General features: G+C 46.2%; 1 protein-coding gene across 1 annotated transcript; it reads left to right on the top strand.

The window, feature by feature from the left end:
- The first annotated feature begins 3,807 nt into the window (after positions 1 to 3,807).
- On the top strand, positions 3,808 to 9,410 carry LOC147105308 (uncharacterized). Its single transcript, XM_086011549.1, has 3 exons — positions 3,808 to 3,928; positions 4,016 to 4,120; positions 6,887 to 9,410. The coding sequence occupies exons 2-3, from the start codon at positions 4,017 to 4,019 to the stop codon at positions 7,323 to 7,325; spliced, it is 543 nt and encodes a 180-aa protein (XP_085867675.1). The 5' UTR covers positions 3,808 to 3,928; position 4,016; the 3' UTR covers positions 7,326 to 9,410.
- The last annotated feature ends 9,249 nt before the right edge of the window (positions 9,411 to 18,659 follow it).

The following is an 18,659-nucleotide window of genomic DNA, read 5'->3' as shown; positions in this document are numbered from 1 at the left end:
AGATTGACAGCAGGCAGGAAACCCGCTGTCAACCCACCTCCAATCAAACTTCCCAAGTGTCAGGTCCCCGATTTGCACATGGACAAGACCTAGTGACCGGAAGAGGATTATAGCCAATTACCTGGCTGTTAACAGGTACTTGATACTTGTTAACAGGCTCTTTTTCAATTTTGGTGCTTCTGCCTCGGGTTACCCAACATTCAGACACCACGCCAGGTAAGTGTGGCGTGTTGTGAGTCTGCTCTAATGTTTGTGCATTGATGACAGCTGCAGAAGTGGTGTGAAGGATCCAATGGTACACTGGTGAGTTTCAGAGGTAAGGAAATGTTGGGAAAATTATTTTTAATGCATTTACATTTTTCTGTTGGTAAGAAGTTTTGAATTGGATGTCTAGTCCCACTTCATTGGGAGAACCTCTCTCACCAGTGACAGATCGCTTCTGTAACCTCACATGCAGCTGCCATCTGTTCTAGCCTAAGGAGGGAGTCAGTGGAGAGCCTGGGTGCAAGAGCTCACCTGTGAACAGTCATTGTCAGTGTTTGCAGCACCTCAATGCTGTCAAACACTGACAAATGAGCTGTCAAAGAAAAATTGTGCGTGGTCCCTTTAAGAAAACTGGCAGATGACATCATCTGACCGGCTTCTTCTTAATTATCCAGCAAGCCTGCAGGGCAGGCTTAACAAGGCCAATCGTTGTAACATCATGTCCGTTGGCCGGATGAAGTTGGAGGTGAGACTGGAACCCGGAAACCAACTGACCCTCTCCCAAGCCGCATCCATTTGCAAATTCGCAGCCTTTGGCCTCGATTTTAACTGACCCATGGAGTCGGGATTGGAGGCATGTGGGGGGTTAAAGTCCCGAATTCGGGGGTCCCGACACCATCCCGCCCCAAACCCGCCTCCATGTGAGTTTCAAAGGAGGCGGGTACCCGCCCCGCACTGGGACCCGCCGACCCGAGGCAGGAAGGGATTAGTGACAATTAACTGCCTGTCAACAGGTAGTTAACAGGCAGTTTTTAGCCTAATCCCAATTTTAAATCTTGAAGTGTGGGATTCCCGACAGCTCCAAACCACACCAAGTTAGAGGAGTCGGGTCATCGGAGGACTTGGAGGGGTTGAGATGTCAGTGTTCAGGTGAGTGATGGGTACATGAGTGCAAAGGTAAGTGTGTTTGGTGTGTCTAAAGTGTGTAAAGAAGTTTAAATTACCTGTACTTACCTTTACAGCCTTCCTTCCTCTAGGTTTCGGGAGTCCATCATCTAACCGGCACAGAAAGCAGAACGGCTGCGAACTGTCAAAAGTGACAGCCTGCAGCTTTCTGTGCTGGAGAGATTTCTAACTGAGTCTGTGTAGAAGGACTCAGGTTAGAAGTCAGACTGTCAGTGTTTGACAGCTTCAAACAGCTGTGAAACACTGATATTTCATCTGTCGAAACGTCTTGACAGATGAAATTTCAGTCTGTGATGTCACCTGTTGCCGGGTGGCCCTTAATTGGCCTGCTGAGCCTGCTGGGCGGGCTCAACAAGGTCAATCAAGGGAAAATCGCGTGGATTGGCCGCATCTCGATGGAGGCGGGACTACAACCCTGAAAGTTGTAGTCCCGCCTCCTTCCCGACTTCTGAGTGAAAATCACCCCCCTTGTGTCTGTCTTCACAGTAGAAGTCACAAAAAGCATTCTGGAAATAATGGGGAACCAAGGGTCTAGAGAGAATGAGGAACTTAAAGAAATCAGTATAAGTAAAGACATAGTACTGGAGAAATTAATGGGACTAAGTGGCGACAAATCCCCTGGACCTGACGACCTGCATCCTAGGGTTTTAAAAGAGGTCGCTGCAGAGATACTGCACTGGTATGAATCTTCCAGAATTCCTCAGATTCTAGAGCAGTCACCAAGGATTGGAAGGTAGCAAACATAACCCCGCTATTTAAGAAAGGAGGAAGAGGAAAAACGGGGAACTATAGACCAGTTAGCCTGATATCAGTAGTGGGCAAAATGCTAGAATCTATTATTAGGGATGTGGTAACAGGGCACTTAGAAAATCATAATCTGATTAGGCAGAGTCAGTATGGTCTTATGAAAGGAAAATCTGTTAGAGTTTTTTGAAGATGTACCTAGTAGGATGGATAAGGGGGAACCAGTGAATGTAGTGTATTTGGATTTTCAAAAAGAATTTGATAAGTTGCCACACAAGAGGTTATGACACAAAATTAGGACTCATGGGATTGGGGGTAATATATTAGCATGGATTGAGGATTGGTTAATGGACAGAAAGCAGAGAGTAGGAATAAACCAGACTTTTTGTGTTGGCAGACTGTAACTAGTGGGGTAGTGCAAGGACCAGTGCTTGGGCCTCAACTATTTACAATCTATATTAATGACTTAGATGAAGGGACTGAGTGTAACGTATCCAAGTTTGCTGATGATACAAAGTTAGGTGGGAAAGTAAACTGTGAGGAGGACGCAAAGAGGCTGCAGAGAGACATAAACAAGTTACTGAATGGACTTGAACATGGCAAATGGAACACAATGTGGGGAAGTATGAAGTTATCCACTTTGGTAGGAAAAATAAAAAAGTTCAATATTTTTTGAATGGTGAGAGACTGGGAAATGTTTGCACTCAGAGGGACCTGGGTGTCCTTGTATATGAATCAAAGAAAGTTAACATGCAGGTACAGCAAGCAATTAGGAAAGCAAATGATATGTTAGCTTTTGTTACAAAGGGATTAGAGTATAAGAGTAAAGAAGTCTTACTACAATTATACAGGGCATTGGTGAGGCCACACCTGGAGTGTTGTGTACAGTTCTGGTCTCCTTACCTAAGGAAAGACATACTTGCTTTAGAGGGAGTGCAGCGAAGGTTCACTAGACTAGTTCCTGGGACGAGTGGATTGCCCTATGAGGAGAGATTGAGTAGACTAGGCATCTATTACTTCGAGTTTAGAAGAATGAGAGGTGATCTCATTGAAACATATAAAATTCTTAAGGGGCTTGACAGGGTTAATGCTGAGAGGTTGTTTCCCCTGGCTGGGGAATCTAGAACACGAGGTCAGTCTCAGAATAAGGGGTCGGCCATTTAGGACTGAGATGAGGAGACATTTCTTCACTCAGAGGGTGGTGAATCTTTGGAATTCTCTACCCCAGAGAGCTGCGGAGGCTCAGTCGTTGAGTATATTCAAGACAAAGGTCAATAATTTTTTGGGAATTAAGGGATATGGGGATAGTGCGGGAAGGTGGAGTTGAGGTAGAAGATCAGCCACGATCTTATTGAATGGCGGAGCAGGCTCGAAGGGACAAATGGCCGACTCCTGCTCCTACTTCATATATGTTCATATGGCCTGAAACGTTGACTCTGTTTCTCTCTCCACAGGTGCTGCCTGACCTGCTGAGTATTTCCAGCATTTTCTGTTTTTTATTTTTACTCATGCATCTTGTCAGCAATCAGTAGAAAGCAGCAGCTACTGTGAGCTGCACCACACCCTCGGTACACCAATAGCACTTCCGCGACCGGTGGGCGCCGCGGGGACTGGAGTGCATCATCACCCCGGCCAACACAATTTTAATTTAATTTGTTAAGTTTTATTTAAAGTTTTATTAAGTTACAGACTATTTGTTTAATCAAAATCAGAAGAGTACACCAATAGCACCAACCGGAACCTGCAGATGGAGTCTCCCTTTGCAGAAAAAAATTGTCCATAAATAGGTGAGCAGCAGGCATGTGTTTTTCTTGATTGACAATCTGAAGTTGTCCTTCTGAGTATGAGGAGGGTGGGGGCACAGGGTGATTGGCAGCTGCTTTTGTTGAGAGTTTGCATTCTGCCGAGAGAGGAACAGGAAACACAAGAGGAGAGAAAACACAAGAGGAGAGAGGAACAGGAAGTGGACTCCAGACTCTGGGCTGTGTGAGATTGACCCTGGAATACAGGCTAGGTGAGCTGATGACATTTGCTGCTAATGTATATTATTTACATTTTCAACAGTGCCTTCAGCAGTCTCTGGTGTGTTATTTTTTAACAGAATGGCGACTCCGATTGAAGAAATGATAAAATCGGTTGACTCGAGCATTATAGTGGGGATTGAAATCACCAACAGCAGCAAACACTATGATCTAACCTCAGCCGCGTGAGTAACAGCCAGCTCGCTGATATTGCACTTCAGCCCAGCCCAGCCCAGATTAGTTCTTTATATAACTATTCTGTCCACCGAGTTATATGTGTCGATCTCCCCCACACCCACCCCGTCGCTGTTTCTTTTTAAAGGTTGTAACTCGAGAGGTTGGCTTTGCATCTACCGGTCCTGGGGAGTTTCAGCGGCCGCTTTTTGGGGTCGGACGGTGAAGATCAGGCCGCCTCCTCCCTGAGGAAAGCTGGCAGCAACTTCCAAACTCGAACTTCTTAAAAACCCCACAAATAAATAAAACCATGCTATCTGCCCGCCTGACGATGCGTCCATCTCCCTTCCACCTGCCTATTTAGTTGTTTTCCAATCTCCGTTTCTGTATTTACTGTTTCTATCAACATTTGACACCGTCCCAGCAGTCAGGGTTAAGTCAGCGGGGCTGGTGTGTGAGCTGGGAATGGGGTGGGGGCTGGTGTGTGAGTTGGGAATGGGGGGGGGGTGGTGGTGTGTGAGCTGGGAATGAGGGGGGTGATGAGTGTGAGCTGGGAATGAGGGGGGGTGAGTGTGAGCTGGGAATGGGGGGGCGGTGTGTGTGAGCTGGGAATGAGGGGGGCGGTGAGTGTGTGAGCTGGGAATGAGGGGGGCGGTGAGTGTGAGCTGGGAATGAGGGGAGTGGTGAGTGTGTGAGCTGGGAATGAGGGGGCGGTGAGTGAGCTGGGAATGAGGGGGGTGGTGTGTGAGCTGGGAATGAGGGGGAGGTGGTGTGTGTGAGCTGGGAATGGGGGGGCGGTGTGTGTGAGCTGGGAATGAGGGGGGGCGGTGTGTGTGAGCTGGGAATGAGGGGAGCTGGTGTGTGTGAGCTGGGAATGAGGGGGCGGTGAGTGTGTGAGCTGGGATTTAGGGGGCGGTGAGTGTGAGCTGGGAATGGGGGGGCGGTGAGTGTGAGCTGGGAATGAGGGGGGTTTGATGGGTTAAGTTAGCGGGGGTGGTGTGTGAGCTGGGAATGAAGGGACAGGATTCAGAATTGAAGCCTGTTGGCAATTTTTTGGCAGTCAGCCCTGAAATCTTCAATAACAAAAAGGAAAAAACAATCGAAATGCTGGTAATGTGATACAGTAAGAGAGAATCATGGAAATGTGCAGATCAGCGTGCCGTGTGGAGAGACCAAGCTTCCTTCAGAACTTTGCTGCCTTACAAATCAGCTCAACAACCCAGTGCCTCAGCCCACTTGCAGGCCAGGCTCATTGGCTGATGTAAGACCTGATAAATCGAAAGGAATTTGTATGTTTGTTTTGGCAGAAACTGACTGTTTACTGCCGTGACCTGGAAACAGCAGGATTCACAGCAGCTGGAGTCTTAAGTGTTCAAAAGAGGAGGGGGCAAATCTAAGAGGGAAAGTGTTTTATTAGATTTTTTTTTAAAGTCTCGGATACCTGGTTCTGGAAACATTCGCGTTAGGGTCAAAGTCAGCCTCTTAACAGGTGGATTGGCGTTGGTGCTGATAATTGGGGTGCAGCAGGAACACCCGGGGGTAGAAATTTGTCTTGAGGCAATAGCTCAAAATGGGAGGTAACCGATATTCGGTTCAGTTTGGCTTCAGTGCAGCTGAATATGGGGCGAGGCGTTTAGCAGACGGTGAAGTGGTGCTGCCCAAGACTAACCTCTACCCCTTGTAATGTGTACTCCCCCCAACCCCCCTCAGTGTTGTTGTGGCAGATGCAATCGGTGCAGTGACATTATCTCATTGTGCCACTTCCTGCCTTGTTAACAAATCTGTAAAAATGTACGCGAACAGTGTGGCACCAATACATGTTTACAAATGTGGCCAATTGACTACATTAATGCCATTGTTCACGTACAATAAGGAATCTAAACTTGACAGAAATTTCCATTCTGGTTATAAACTATAAAATGTACGTTTTCAGTTTTTTTAAATCCCTCTCAGATTTTCTCCCCTATCTTGAGCACCTTGACTCGAGCTGAGTTCCACACATGCCGACAGCTCTTTAGTACTTTGCTTAAGTGATTTTTCTTGTCACCTGAGCCTAGTCACTCAATGGCAGCAGGCTGATCGACAGTTTGTGTGGGGGGCGTCACAGTTCAGGTTAATTTCAACCAATTTTCCAGCAGGGAGTCACTAGAGAGCCATTAGGAGCAGGAAAATAAAATAAATTGCAACTTGTACCTCAAAGCTCTTAAGACCACTCTGGTTAGGTTGGCAAATGCAGCAGTCAATTGCGCACGATCGTCAAGAAATTCGGCTTGGCAATGGCTCGGTGCCAGCCTGAGCCAAGTTTGGTCTCGGGCCTGATTTGAATGCTGCTGCGGGTGTGAAATGAGTGCACAAAATGAGAACCTAAACATTTCTTGGGCTGTTTTTTTTGAGGGGCCTCCAGCAGTTCCTTTTTAAGGATTGCTGGTGAGGCCTCGTGAGGCCTGGTACAACTAGGCAGAGCTTGCACGGCACACGCTCTGCTGACATTTGTACCTGAATTGCGCACTTGGGGGGTTCCTACAACTGGTGTGGGATCTTGCTGTGCACAAATTGGCTGTCAAGTTTCTCTACATTACATCAGTGACTGCATTTCAAGTAAGTACTTCATTGGCTGTGAAGCGCTTTGGGACATCCGGAGGATGTGAAAGGCACTATACAAATGCAAGTCGTTCCTTCTATTTTCTTTGAGAGAAGGTGCAAAAGTGAAATTTTATCTTTTTTACTGGTTTATAATATTCACGCATATATTGCATGTGTATCATCCCATTTTGCAGGACATATGCTGAATGCGGTGTTGTACAAAGTCCACCACCGCCCGCTATACAGAAGGAAAAGAAAGGAACGTGTTTGTTCATCAAGACCCCATTCTCGTTCTATGGCACTGTTGGGGTCCTCAGCTACGCCTTTGGCAGTCAGCAGATCTCCCTTCTGTTTTCCAACCCGCTTGACTGCATCAAATACGACACAGAGTTCGCTCTGCACATTCCTGAGGCAAAAACAATGACTGATCGAAATTTGTATAATAAGATGTACTCACAGCTCCATGAATCTGATTCCTTCACAAAAACTGCTATCGGTAGAGGAAATGCAGCTCTGCACCTTAGCAAAGAGGGAATGGTGGTTTCAGCTACAATGTCAAATGTGAACTACAAAGCTATAATCAAACTGGAGGTTCAAGATCATTCCTCATCTCCATACAGGCCTAATAATTAAAAATATCTCCAGTGGAAAAATATCTGAAAATTCAGTCACTCACGTTAATTGAATATCTTTCTTTTCATATTTTCTTGCACTGACATTCACATCGAGACTGATCAGTTGTTCAAACAAAACACACTTGCGCTGTCTCCTATTGTAACTCATTCTTTCTCAGTACCGCAAAAATGTGGAACTCTTATCTCCCTCCGTCTACACGCCCTGCCTTCTATAATCTAAAGGCTTCTAAAACCTAAGACTGGCATTGTATAACCACTTTTATTGAACTTACCTTGGGGGAAATTGTGACTTTGGGCGGTTGTGCAAAATGCATGATATTAGATCAGCCATACGTTATACCTCTCTTCCCAAATGGAAATCGGGAGATTGATCCGATATGGTGCGTTTTACACTATCGCCCGTTTACCCCCTCCTTGCCTCTTCTACTCTTTCAACAATGGGAATGTCTTACACCATGGCTCTTGGCCACTCACCTAGTTTCCTTAATGAATTTTCTTTTACATTTTGCAATATTGTAACCTCCGACCTCTTCAGCTATGTAGTTAAAAGTTTGGATCGCGTATTAAAAAAAATAATTGATCGCCATAGCTTAGTGAATGGTGTCCAAGATCAGATGGGAATAGCATCTGAGCTGACCAGATCCTTTTTGATTTACTGAAAGAAATTGGGGAATGAATCCACAACGGTAGTCTTAACCTGCAGTTATACTGTCACTTTTGTGTTAATGGGCAATGGTTTGTAAGATTAGAAATTTTCATTAATAATCACGCAGTAAAATCGGGTTAATAAGACAGTTTTATTGACCAAAAGAAGCTTGTACAGAGAAACCTTTGATAAAAGGGCACACAAAATGGCCGCCGGACCTCATGACCAGCTTCTGGGACCATTTGAATTTCTGTTACTGCAAGTCAGACAGGCTTGTGGATTGAGGACATTAAGCCCGCGAAAACCAGTTTTGGGAAACCGAAACTCAGGGAACTGAGCATACATATTGATTAGATTGTAAGTACAGGACAGTTTTGGGTAGCAGGATGAGGCCCATCAAGGAATGGGCGGACAATTGAACGAACACTTAAACCCATTTACTGTACAAAGAAAAGCCGTTTAACAGCCATCAAGGGCAATCTCCAGACCGATCAATATACAAACCAAGTTACGGTGACAAAGCAAAGACATTATCGGCCCAGGAAGGCCAGTTAAACTATCACCGGCTCCCATTATGAAGACAAAACACCCCTGCAGAGAATTCTGCCCGCCAAAATTATTACAAAGACAGGACTATGATCTGGCGGGAGATAAGAATGTTCCAAAAAGGTATAACTATGGATTGAAAAAGTCCATCAGTACGCTCAACGCTTGGGAGTAGCTTCGGAACTTCTAAGGGGCTTCACTTCGGTTTTCATTTTCTTCAACGCTTCAGGACAGACTCTTCGGTTAAGGCAGCACTTCGGTCTCGGAATGTGGTCGATGTTCGGCCAGGCAAGGCTCGGCCACGACGGGAAGACGACGAGGATGGCCCGGGTACTTTTGTCGGGAGATCATCGACGACCCAGGCTGAAGGAGAAGACACCCTCGGGGAAAACGACGATCCAGGTCGGAGAAAAAGGACACTCCGGGCCCAGCACTCCAGTGCCTCAACATCCCATCGGTAACGGATTCTCACAGGTGAATTCAGTGCTTCAACATCACATCGGTAACGGATTCATCCGTGGCGAGCGCTCACCAAGGCTGTACCGGCTGCCTACATCGCAGGAGAACCAAGAGGAAAACAAGCTGCGCCAGAAGTTTCCAAATCCACGTGACGACGGAAAGCTGTGCCAAAAAGGCTGCGAGACCCTTTTCGCAATTCTGAAAGTGGTGAGCATGATCCCGAGTTCCTCAAATCGAAACTTAGTTAGGTCTAGGGGAGGGGGTTAAGGGTAGTTGTAATGTGTTACCCCTTTTACGATGTGCCGTGTGTTCCCCATTTCCATAGAGTTAAGTTCATAGATGTGTGCATGCTTGTAGTTGCTTTAATCTGTGCTTATAACATGTATTTTATAATGCTGCAAACTGTTTAATAAAAGCATCCATTTCGTGCTATTCAACCTGGTCTATTGAGTTTTTCTCTGCACTACAGTTCCCTGCACCTAAGTCCAAGGTCTAGAACCGTAGGGGCGAGTGGGTCGAACCACTCAAGGGTAATTATTGCAAGAAGCCTGGCAGGAGACCAGAGCAAGCAAGAGAAACCCCCTACAGGTTTTGGGCATGCAAATGTGAAAGCAACAATATGGCTCAGTAGTCCGGTTTTCATCTGACTCCACTAAAAGCAGGTGGTGCGAGATTCCCTCTGGCAGCCTCACACGGCTTTGAGTTTTCAGTGGGTGCGGATTAACTCTGACTCGGTCTGAAGCCACATTTCTGCTGGTTCTTCTGGGGCCATTCATACATTTACTGGAAAAAGTGGACCCTGCACCTGCATTGTACTAACATTAAAAACTCAATTCTACCCGCTGCACAGCCTGACAGGTAGCTGCCATATTAACTGCAAGCATAATGGAAAAGTTCAAAATACATCATGAACCACGAGAGCCAAACTTGAGTAATATTCCAACCTTGAAAAATAAATGTGAAGAGGCTGCATGCAAAGTTTGAGAGTCAAATGCTAAAGGGGTTATTTTCTGACTTTCCAGTTCTGAGCGGAAGCCTTGCCCACTGGGAGCATGTATCGGGAATGTAGGTGTGTGCTGAACACAGCTTCCTGACCAGAATGGCTGGAAAATCGTGCACAGAGGACTTCTAAATTTCCGATATACACTCCGTGCAGGCAAACCATACCCCCCCTTTCCTCTGAGAGCGCACCTTGTATAGGTATTGTAGTGAGGGTCGGGGTTTACATATTTAAGACCAACTTGTGAGGTACCACTTCCTGCATAGAGCCTCATCAGATGGGCGAACAGGTTGCACAATCGGGGCTGCAGTGTTGCCACCCTTCCTCTGACCTGCGCTCACAACACGCTGGCAGTGGAGCCTGGCAATTTCAGCACTATATCATTTTTTTAAACATGCATCAACTAAATGAGGCATTCTGGAAGTAGAACGTTTTGATGCAGAGCCTGGTGAATTTTAATGATTGATCATTAGAATGTGAATTAGACGAACAAAAAAGATACCACTCAATATGGAATTGAAAGCATGTGTTGCTGGAGAGTTTTGCCATGTTTAGGAATCTAGTTTGATTATAGCTTCCATTTAAAGGTGTTTAAACTCTTTTTAGATAAAGTTCTTTACTTTTTCTCTGCCTGCTCCTTTCAGCTGAGAAGACGAGGCAAAATATATTCAAATCATGTCCTCTTTGGGTTCCCTGATATTGGTGCCTGGTTTTACAGGTGATTCTGTTCAACTCTTGCAGCCATTTATTAGGAACTTGGCTACAACATTCCGCTTATGTAACCCAATCATCGGGTATGTCTGCAACCCTGCTGCATCACTGTATTTTTGTAAAGTAAGAAATGCTGGAAATCAGGAATAAAAACAGCTGTTGATTGGTATAAGGAAAAAATAGGTTAACATTTTGAGATGGGCCTTTCAATTAGAGTTCTGTACTCTTAAGCGGGTAAACAATCTCAACCTGAAACACTTAAATTTGGTTTTACATTGGCCTGCTATGTACTTGCAACATTTTTGGTTTAATATTTTTGCAATAACAACATTTATGGTGAAGATGGTATGTTTTTGCAGTCACTAATAGAACATTCCAGGCTGGTTATTATTAAGCACTCACTCTGCCATTTTTGTGACTCGTTACCTTGTATGTAAACCAAGTAAAACCATTAGTGTTGGTTCAGGACTGACCACATGGAGCAATTGAGAGCTCTTCAAAACCTAAAACCAACAACCTGCTATTGTTTAATATAAATGAGTACATTTAGCTTTGCTCTATTTTATACAAAGATTTCTCGCATCGTTACCCTGTATCCAGTCCGGATAGGGTGTGCAGTTGGGAAAAATGGAAATGCAACACCTCAGTACAAGATTAACAGTTGTATTTGTACAGGAATATTGTTCTGTATATAGCAAGAAAAGTTACACCTAGAAAGGACACGTCAGGTGTGTGACTTCTAATACTATCCTTCTGGATTGGGGTCGGAGCAAAGGTTGAGAATCTAATTTACATATGGTGGCAGATGTATTCAGCAAATGCACATGAATGCTTGGTGAGTTCTCTGAATAGAAGTGCACAACACTTGTCAGAGAACTGACTGTACCATGGCATTGGGCTGAGCATAGCGGATTGCTGGTTCATTTAGTCACCCGTGTACCACTTCATCCCAAGTCCTACATTGGCTCCAGCAACCCCAATATCCAATTAGCTAGCAGCTGCTAACTCAGGCTTGTTTCACATTAAGAGGCATTCAATAAGTCTTGTGACTGCCCCAGTGTTATTGCAGCTAAGAATGCATAACTCGGACTTCAAATTATTTCATTCTGCACTGTGAAAACTTCATAGTAGAACTCCCGTTGATCTGTTCTTTGTAAGACACATTGCCTGGATCTAGCTCGACCCAGGTTGAATTTGATTCCACCTGCATGTCCTGCTTTTGGAGGCAATTGGATACTGTGTAGTTTTAAGAATCAGTCAGAACTAGATTCAATCTGTGTAAATGGGGTGGTGCTTGGTATATAAGGTATAGGCTAGATCTTGTTAACCATTGCACTACTTTCCTGTTAAATACCTACCTATGTATGATGACAGTTTGAGATTTATCTTCAGAGCATTTTAAAATAAAGATATATTCAATGCATCTTTTGCGTAATGTCTGCGTTGTAAATGATGACATTCTACAGCACTGGTAAGATGGTGTCCAGTGGTATTGGGAGAGGGGCCACTGGTTGCCCACCTCCCCATCAGCAGAATTCCTGCGCTATGTGTCTGAGTCTCTGTCAGAGCCAAGATCTGTGCGTTGTTGCCTAAACCAGGTCATAAAGAAAAACAGCTGATTAACCCCAAAGTTGTTCATCACTCCAACATATGTGGTTGGACCAAGGCACTGGACCAAAGGAGATTGCTCTCTTGGCATTTGATACCCAAGTACCATTTGCTCTAATTCTTCCTGAGACCTCAGCAACCAACAGAATGAAGTACATGAGACAATGGCATAATATAACTGCCATGAGACTTTTAGATGCTATACAAATTATATTTTAAGTACCAGTCCTGCCACATCCAGTCGTGAATGGTAGTGGACAATTAAACAACTAACGGGAGGAGGAGGCTCCATGAATATCCCCATCCTAAATGACGATGGAGCCCAGCATGCGAGTACAAAAGACAAGGCTGAAGCGTTTGCAACTATCTTCAGCCAGAAGGGCCGAGTGGATGATCCATCTCTGCCTCCTCTTGAGGTCCCCAGCATCACAGAAGCCAGTCTTCAGCCGATTCAATTCACTCCAGAAACAGCTGGGTGCACTGGATACAGCAAAGGCTATGGGCCCTGACAACATCCCGGCTGTCGTGCTGAAGACTTGTGCTCCAGAACTAGCCGCGCCTCTAGCCAAGCTGTTCCAGTACAGCTACAACACTGGCATCTATCTGACAATGTGGAAATCTGCCCAGGTATGTCCTGTCCACAAAAATCTGGACAAATCCAATCCAGCCAATTACCGTCCCATCAATCTAATCAATCACCAGCAAAGTGATGGAAGGTGTCATCAACAGTGCTATCAAGCGGCACTTACCAATAACCTACACACCAATGCTCAGTTTGGGTTCCGTCAGGACCACTCGACTCCCGTCCTCATTACAGCCTTGGTCCAAACATGGGCAAAAGGAGCTGAATTCCAGAGGTGAGGTGAGAGTGACTGCCCTTGGCATCAAGGCAGCATTTGACCGAGTGTGGCATCAAGGAGCCTGAGTAAAACTGGTGACAATGGGAATCGGGGGGAAAACGCTCCACTGGCTGGAGTCATACCTAGCACAAGGGAAGATGGTTGTGGTGATTGAAGGTCAATCATCACAGCCCCAGGACATCGCTGCAGGAGTTCCTCAAGGCAGTGTCCTAGGCCCAAATATCTTCAGCTGCTTCATCAATGACCTTCCCTCCAACATAAGGTCAGAAATGGGGATGTTCATTGATGACTGCACAGTGTTCAGCGCCATTCACAACTCCACAGATAATGAAGCAGTCCATGCCCGCATGCAACAAAACCTGGACGACCTTCAAGCTTGGGCTGATAAGTGGCAGGTAACATATGCGCCACACAAGTTCCAGGCAATGACTATCTCCGACAAGTGAGAGTCTAACCACTGCCCCTTGACATTCAACGGCAATACCATTACCGAGTCCCCCACCATCAACGTCCTGGTGGCCACCATTGACCAGAAACTTAACTGGACCAGCCACATAAATACTGTGGCAACAAGAGCAGATCAGAGGCTAGGTATTCTGCAGCAAGTGTCTCACCTCCTGACTCCCCAAAGCCTTTCCACCATCTACAAGACACAAGTAAGGAGTGTGATGGAATATTCTCCACTTGCCTGGATGACTGCAGCTCCAACAACACTCAAGAAGCTCGACACCATCCAGGAGAAAGCAGCCCGCTTGATTGGCACCCCATCCACCACCTTAAACATTCACTCCCTCCACCACCAGCGTACCGTGTCTGCAGTGTGTACCATCTACAAGATGCACTGCAGCAAGCCACCATGGCTTCTTCGACAGCACCTTCCAAACCCGCGACCTCTACCACCCAGAAGGACGAGGGCAGCAGGCGCATGGGAACACCACCACCTGCAAGTTCCCCATTAAGTCACACACCATCCTGACTTGGAAATATATAATCGTTCCTTCATTGTCGCTGGGTCAAAATCCTGGAACTCCCTCCCTAACAACAATGTGGGAGTACCTTCACCTCACGGACTGCAGCGGTTCAAGAAGGCAGTTCACCACCACCTTGTCAAGGGCAATTTGGGATGGGCAATAAATGCTGGCCTTGCCAGTGACGTCCACATCCCATGAATGAATTAAAAAAAAACTTTCCAGAGGAATTGTCTTCTTTCTTTAAAATCTCACAATATCACTCCTCATTTTAGACTTTAGCTAAAAAGTGAATTTAGTTACTGGAAGATGAACAAGCAAATATATACCACTAATATAATACAGTAAAATACCATATAATCTATATGCTAAGCTATTCTTTTGTAGATAACAGTTTTTTCTTCTTGTAGTGTCTTCTACTTGCAGATGCTAGATAGTCAAACCTATCTTCCTCTAAAGAGTCCAACTGACTCGACTGAACTGAAGTCAGCTCAACTGAGATGAACTCTACTCAGCTTGTCTAAAAGCTTCAGCTCATTAAATCCCCCCGAAAACAGTTGCTGGTGCTTTCCTCGATTTGAACAATAGTCACCTGTATCCATAAGAAACTGACTGCCATACACATAAGTGAGCAAAACACGCTGTATGTATTTGCTGGAATGCCACTCTGCTCCTCCCTCCCTCCAGCCTTTCAGTTAGGAAGCCAGAGCAGGCTGTGCTGTGGCATCTGTATTGAGTTGAGCTGGGACATGGAGTTGAACTGCAGCTGTTTCTTTCCCGATGCACACTTTTGTCAGACTTCTGCCTGATCATTGAACCTGCCACTTGACCTCAGTAGTTTTCTTGAGGTCAGCTAATTTGCATAAAAATCAGCAGTCTCAAAAATATTTGATGGTTTTCCTGATTCACAGTTTCTTAGAATTGTAGTGTATGTGCCTTTAAGTCAGAACTACTTTTTACAGCTCCTGTATACTGCAGTACCGGCAGTGACCACACCGGTATATAAGCTTTGCGCATGCCTCTGTACCCCAGTCTGGAGATTACCCTCCTCCAGTAAAGACCTGTTATTTGTTAATGTACAGCATCCGTGTGATTATTTATCCACTGAACCACGGATCTAACAGTGGCGACGAGTGTCGATTCGAATCTACCTGCAACATAAATTTTTTTTTTTTTTTAAATAGTCGAGTCCAGGAACACGGGCGTCGACCGTGAGCAACCGCCCAGCAGTCAGGCAGAAATCCAACTTCGCTGGGGAGGCTGTGGAGAGCCGGGCTTGGTTCCCCAGCCACAACGAGCAGTAAGAGACCGACGACAGGTCCAGAGCAGACCCTTCCCGAGCAACGGCGGCTGGAGCCGACCGACGGCAGAGAGAGAGACGAGCAGCGTCGACGGGGTAAGAAAGAGGGTGAAGAGCGCAGGGCGCAGCCGGGGGTTGAACACCGAGTGGCGTCGAGGAAAAATACTGCAAACCGGAGAGAGAGAGGGTAAGAAACAGCCGGGTTCTAGACTGAGCGGCCTCGACAAATATCAAGAGAAGAACGCGCAGAGCACAGCCAGGGATCACGGGCTGATCAGGGTCCACGGGGCGAAGCAAGGGGAGACGCCATTGAGCCGCGGAGAAGCAGGGAGAGCGCGGGAGACGCCATTGAGCCGCGGAGAAGCAGGGAGAGCGCGGGAGACATCATTGAGCCGCGGAGAAGAAGGAAGAGCGCGGGAGACGCCATTTTGCGAAGCCGCAGCGGAGAAGAAGGGCGAGCGTGGGAAGGAAGGAAAGCACGGGAGACACCATTTTGTGCCAGCGGAGAAGAAGGGGAAGCGCGGGAGGCGCCATTGGTGATAGTTAATGCACAACCAAGGATGCCAAAGAGTGGCAGTATCTCTACGTTCGACAATGAAGTCGAAGGTTGGGCGACATATGTGGAACGTATTGAGGTGTACTGCAGGGCGAATGAAGTGCCAGATGCTAATAAAGCACTGGTTCTGTTAAATTCCATGGGTGCAAAAACCTATGGGTTACTGCGAAATCTAATAACCCCAGAGAAGCCGGTAAACAAGAATTTTGAAAGCATAGTAGAAATCCTACAGGACCACTTAAACCCCACACCGCTGCTGATAGCAGAACGATTTAAGTTCCATAAAAAGAACCAACACAAAGATGAAAGCAATGCTGAGTACCTAACGGAACTGCGCAAGCTATCGAAATACTGCCAGTTTGGAGCGGGACTAGCAGACACGTTAAGGGACAAGTTTGTGTGTGGACTACAAAGTGAAGGAACCCAGAAAAAGCTTCTATCAGAAAAGAACCTTACGCTGGACAAAGCTTTCAGTATAGCAGTATCACACGAAGCAGCCGCAAGGGGCGCTGCAGACATACAACGGAGACCGCAAGAATATGGCACCAACGAAATGACCGATGGAACAGGGAAGTGCTATCGCTGCGGCAGAACAACACATGACCAGAAAGATTGTTGGTTCAAGGACCAAGTGTGCAGACAGTGTGGGAAAGCAGGACACATAGCAAGAGTCTGCAGGTCTGGGAAGAAAACCAACAGTAAGAAATCTCCACAGGAGAAGTACAAAAAGGTACACCAGGTGATGGACAGTGGTTCAGACGAACAGAAAAGTGACACAGACTCCGGAAGCAAGGAGCTGGGTTGTCTGAAACTACATAATGTAACCGAAATGGAGGATCACCAGACTATCTGGGTTACACTCAAGATAGACGGAGTCCAAGTGGAAATGGAATTGGACACAGGGTCAGCTCTAACAGTCATAAATCAAAGAGACTACAAGCGGCTATTTTCACACATACCCTTGAAAGCTACAGAGATTGTCTTGAAGACGTATACGGGGCAAAAAGTCTACCCCAAAGGGAAAATAAGGGTGAAAGTGACATGTAAAGGCCAGGAAATACCTAAAATGGATATATATGTATTGCCAAATGGAGGACCACCACTGCTAGGATGTGAATGGATCCGAAAGATACAATTAGATTGGCATTCCATACAGGCACTGAAGGTTGAGGCCAAAAAGGATGACGACGTCACACCTGGACGACTGTCAAAAATGCTAACTGACACAAAAGAAGTGTTCCAGGAGGGACTAGGAACACTAAAAGAAATAACAGCAACAATTAAAATAGAGGAAAATGCAAGCCCAAAATTTCTGAAGGCCAGACCAGTGCCTTATGCGATCAGACCAGCGGTTGAAGCAGAGCTGGAAGGGTTGGAACGTTCAGGAGTACTGTCCAAAGTGGACTGGAGTGAGTGGGCTACACCCATCATTCCTGTAATGAAGAGGTCGTTGAGTAATACGCCTGGGGAACCAAAGAAGGTTCGCATCTGTGGGGATTTTAAGGTGACGGTGAACCCAGTCCTTCACACGGTGCAATATCCGCTTCCACGAATTGAGAATATTTTTGCCTCGCTATCTGGTGGTAAACGCTTCACCAAAATTGATCTAGCCCAGGCGTACTTGCAAATGGAGGTAGAAGAAGCTTCGAAACATTACCTTACGATCAACACTCATAAAGGTCTCTATCAATACAACCGGCTGGTGTTTGGAGTAGCCTCGGCTCCGGCTATCTGGCAAAGGGCGATGGATCAGGTCCTGCAAGGGATTCCAGGGACCCAGTGTTATTTGGACGACATCGTGGTCACGGGCGAAAAAGACGGTGATTACCTCGCTAACTTGGAGAAGGTGCTCGCCAGATTAAAGGAGTATGGGCTACGAGCTAATCGCCACAAGTGCGAGTTTTTCCTGAAACAGATCTCGTATTGCGGCCACGTCATCGATGAAGAGGGGTTACATAAATCCCCTGACAAGATTGAGGCAGTAGTCAAGGCTCCAGCACCGGAAAATGTGCCACAACTGAGGTCGTTCCTCGGGCTGGTAAACTATTACCACAAGTTCTTAGCAAATTTGTCTACGGTATTACACCCGCTGAACACCCTACTGCAAACAGGGGTACCATGGAAGTGGGATGACGAACGTAGACAAGCTTTCCAGAAGTGTAAAGAATTGATCACATCAAAAGAGGTGTTGGCCCATTTCAACCCAGCACTACCAATTCGTTTGGCATGTGATGCATCACCCTACGGCATTGGAGCGGTGCTGTCGCACAAATTCCCAGATGGGTTGGAGAGGCCAGTAGCCTTTGCGTCTCGGTCACTAACCTCAGCCGAGCGCAACTATGCCCAGATTGACAGGGAGGCCCTCAGCCTAGTATGGGGAGTAAAAAAATTCAACCACTATCTGCATGGGCAGAAGTTCACCTTGCTGACTGACCACCAACCACTTGTCTCCACCTTTAATCCTAAGAAGGGCGTGCCAGTAATGACTGCACAGCGGTTACAAAGATGGTCCCTGTTTCTAGGGCGAATCAATATGAAATAGAATATAAAGGCACGAAACAGCATGGGAACGCTGATGGGCTATCGCGCCTGCCACTGCCTACTGTGGAGGAAGCACCAGCAGTGGACCCTATCGAGATATTTTATTCGTCGGTAATTGAATGATTGCCAGTAACAAA

The sequence above is a fragment of the Somniosus microcephalus genome, chromosome 18 (genome assembly GCF_052327205.1).
Source record: "Somniosus microcephalus isolate GS21.2 chromosome 18, FLI_Smic_1.0, whole genome shotgun sequence".
In the NCBI taxonomy this organism is placed as follows: domain Eukaryota; kingdom Metazoa; phylum Chordata; class Chondrichthyes; order Squaliformes; family Somniosidae; genus Somniosus; species Somniosus microcephalus.
Note: the sequence above shows the minus strand (reverse complement) of the source record. Positions and strands in the feature narration are given on the sequence as shown.

Coding starts and splice junctions, on each gene's coding strand:
- LOC147105308 (XM_086011549.1), top strand. CDS start 4,017: ATGGCGACTCCGATTGAAGAAATGATAAAATCGGTTGACTCGAGCATT. Junction 4,121..6,886: donor TATGATCTAACCTCAGCCGC/GTGAGTAACAGC, acceptor CCCATTTTGCAG/GACATATGCTGAATGCGGTG.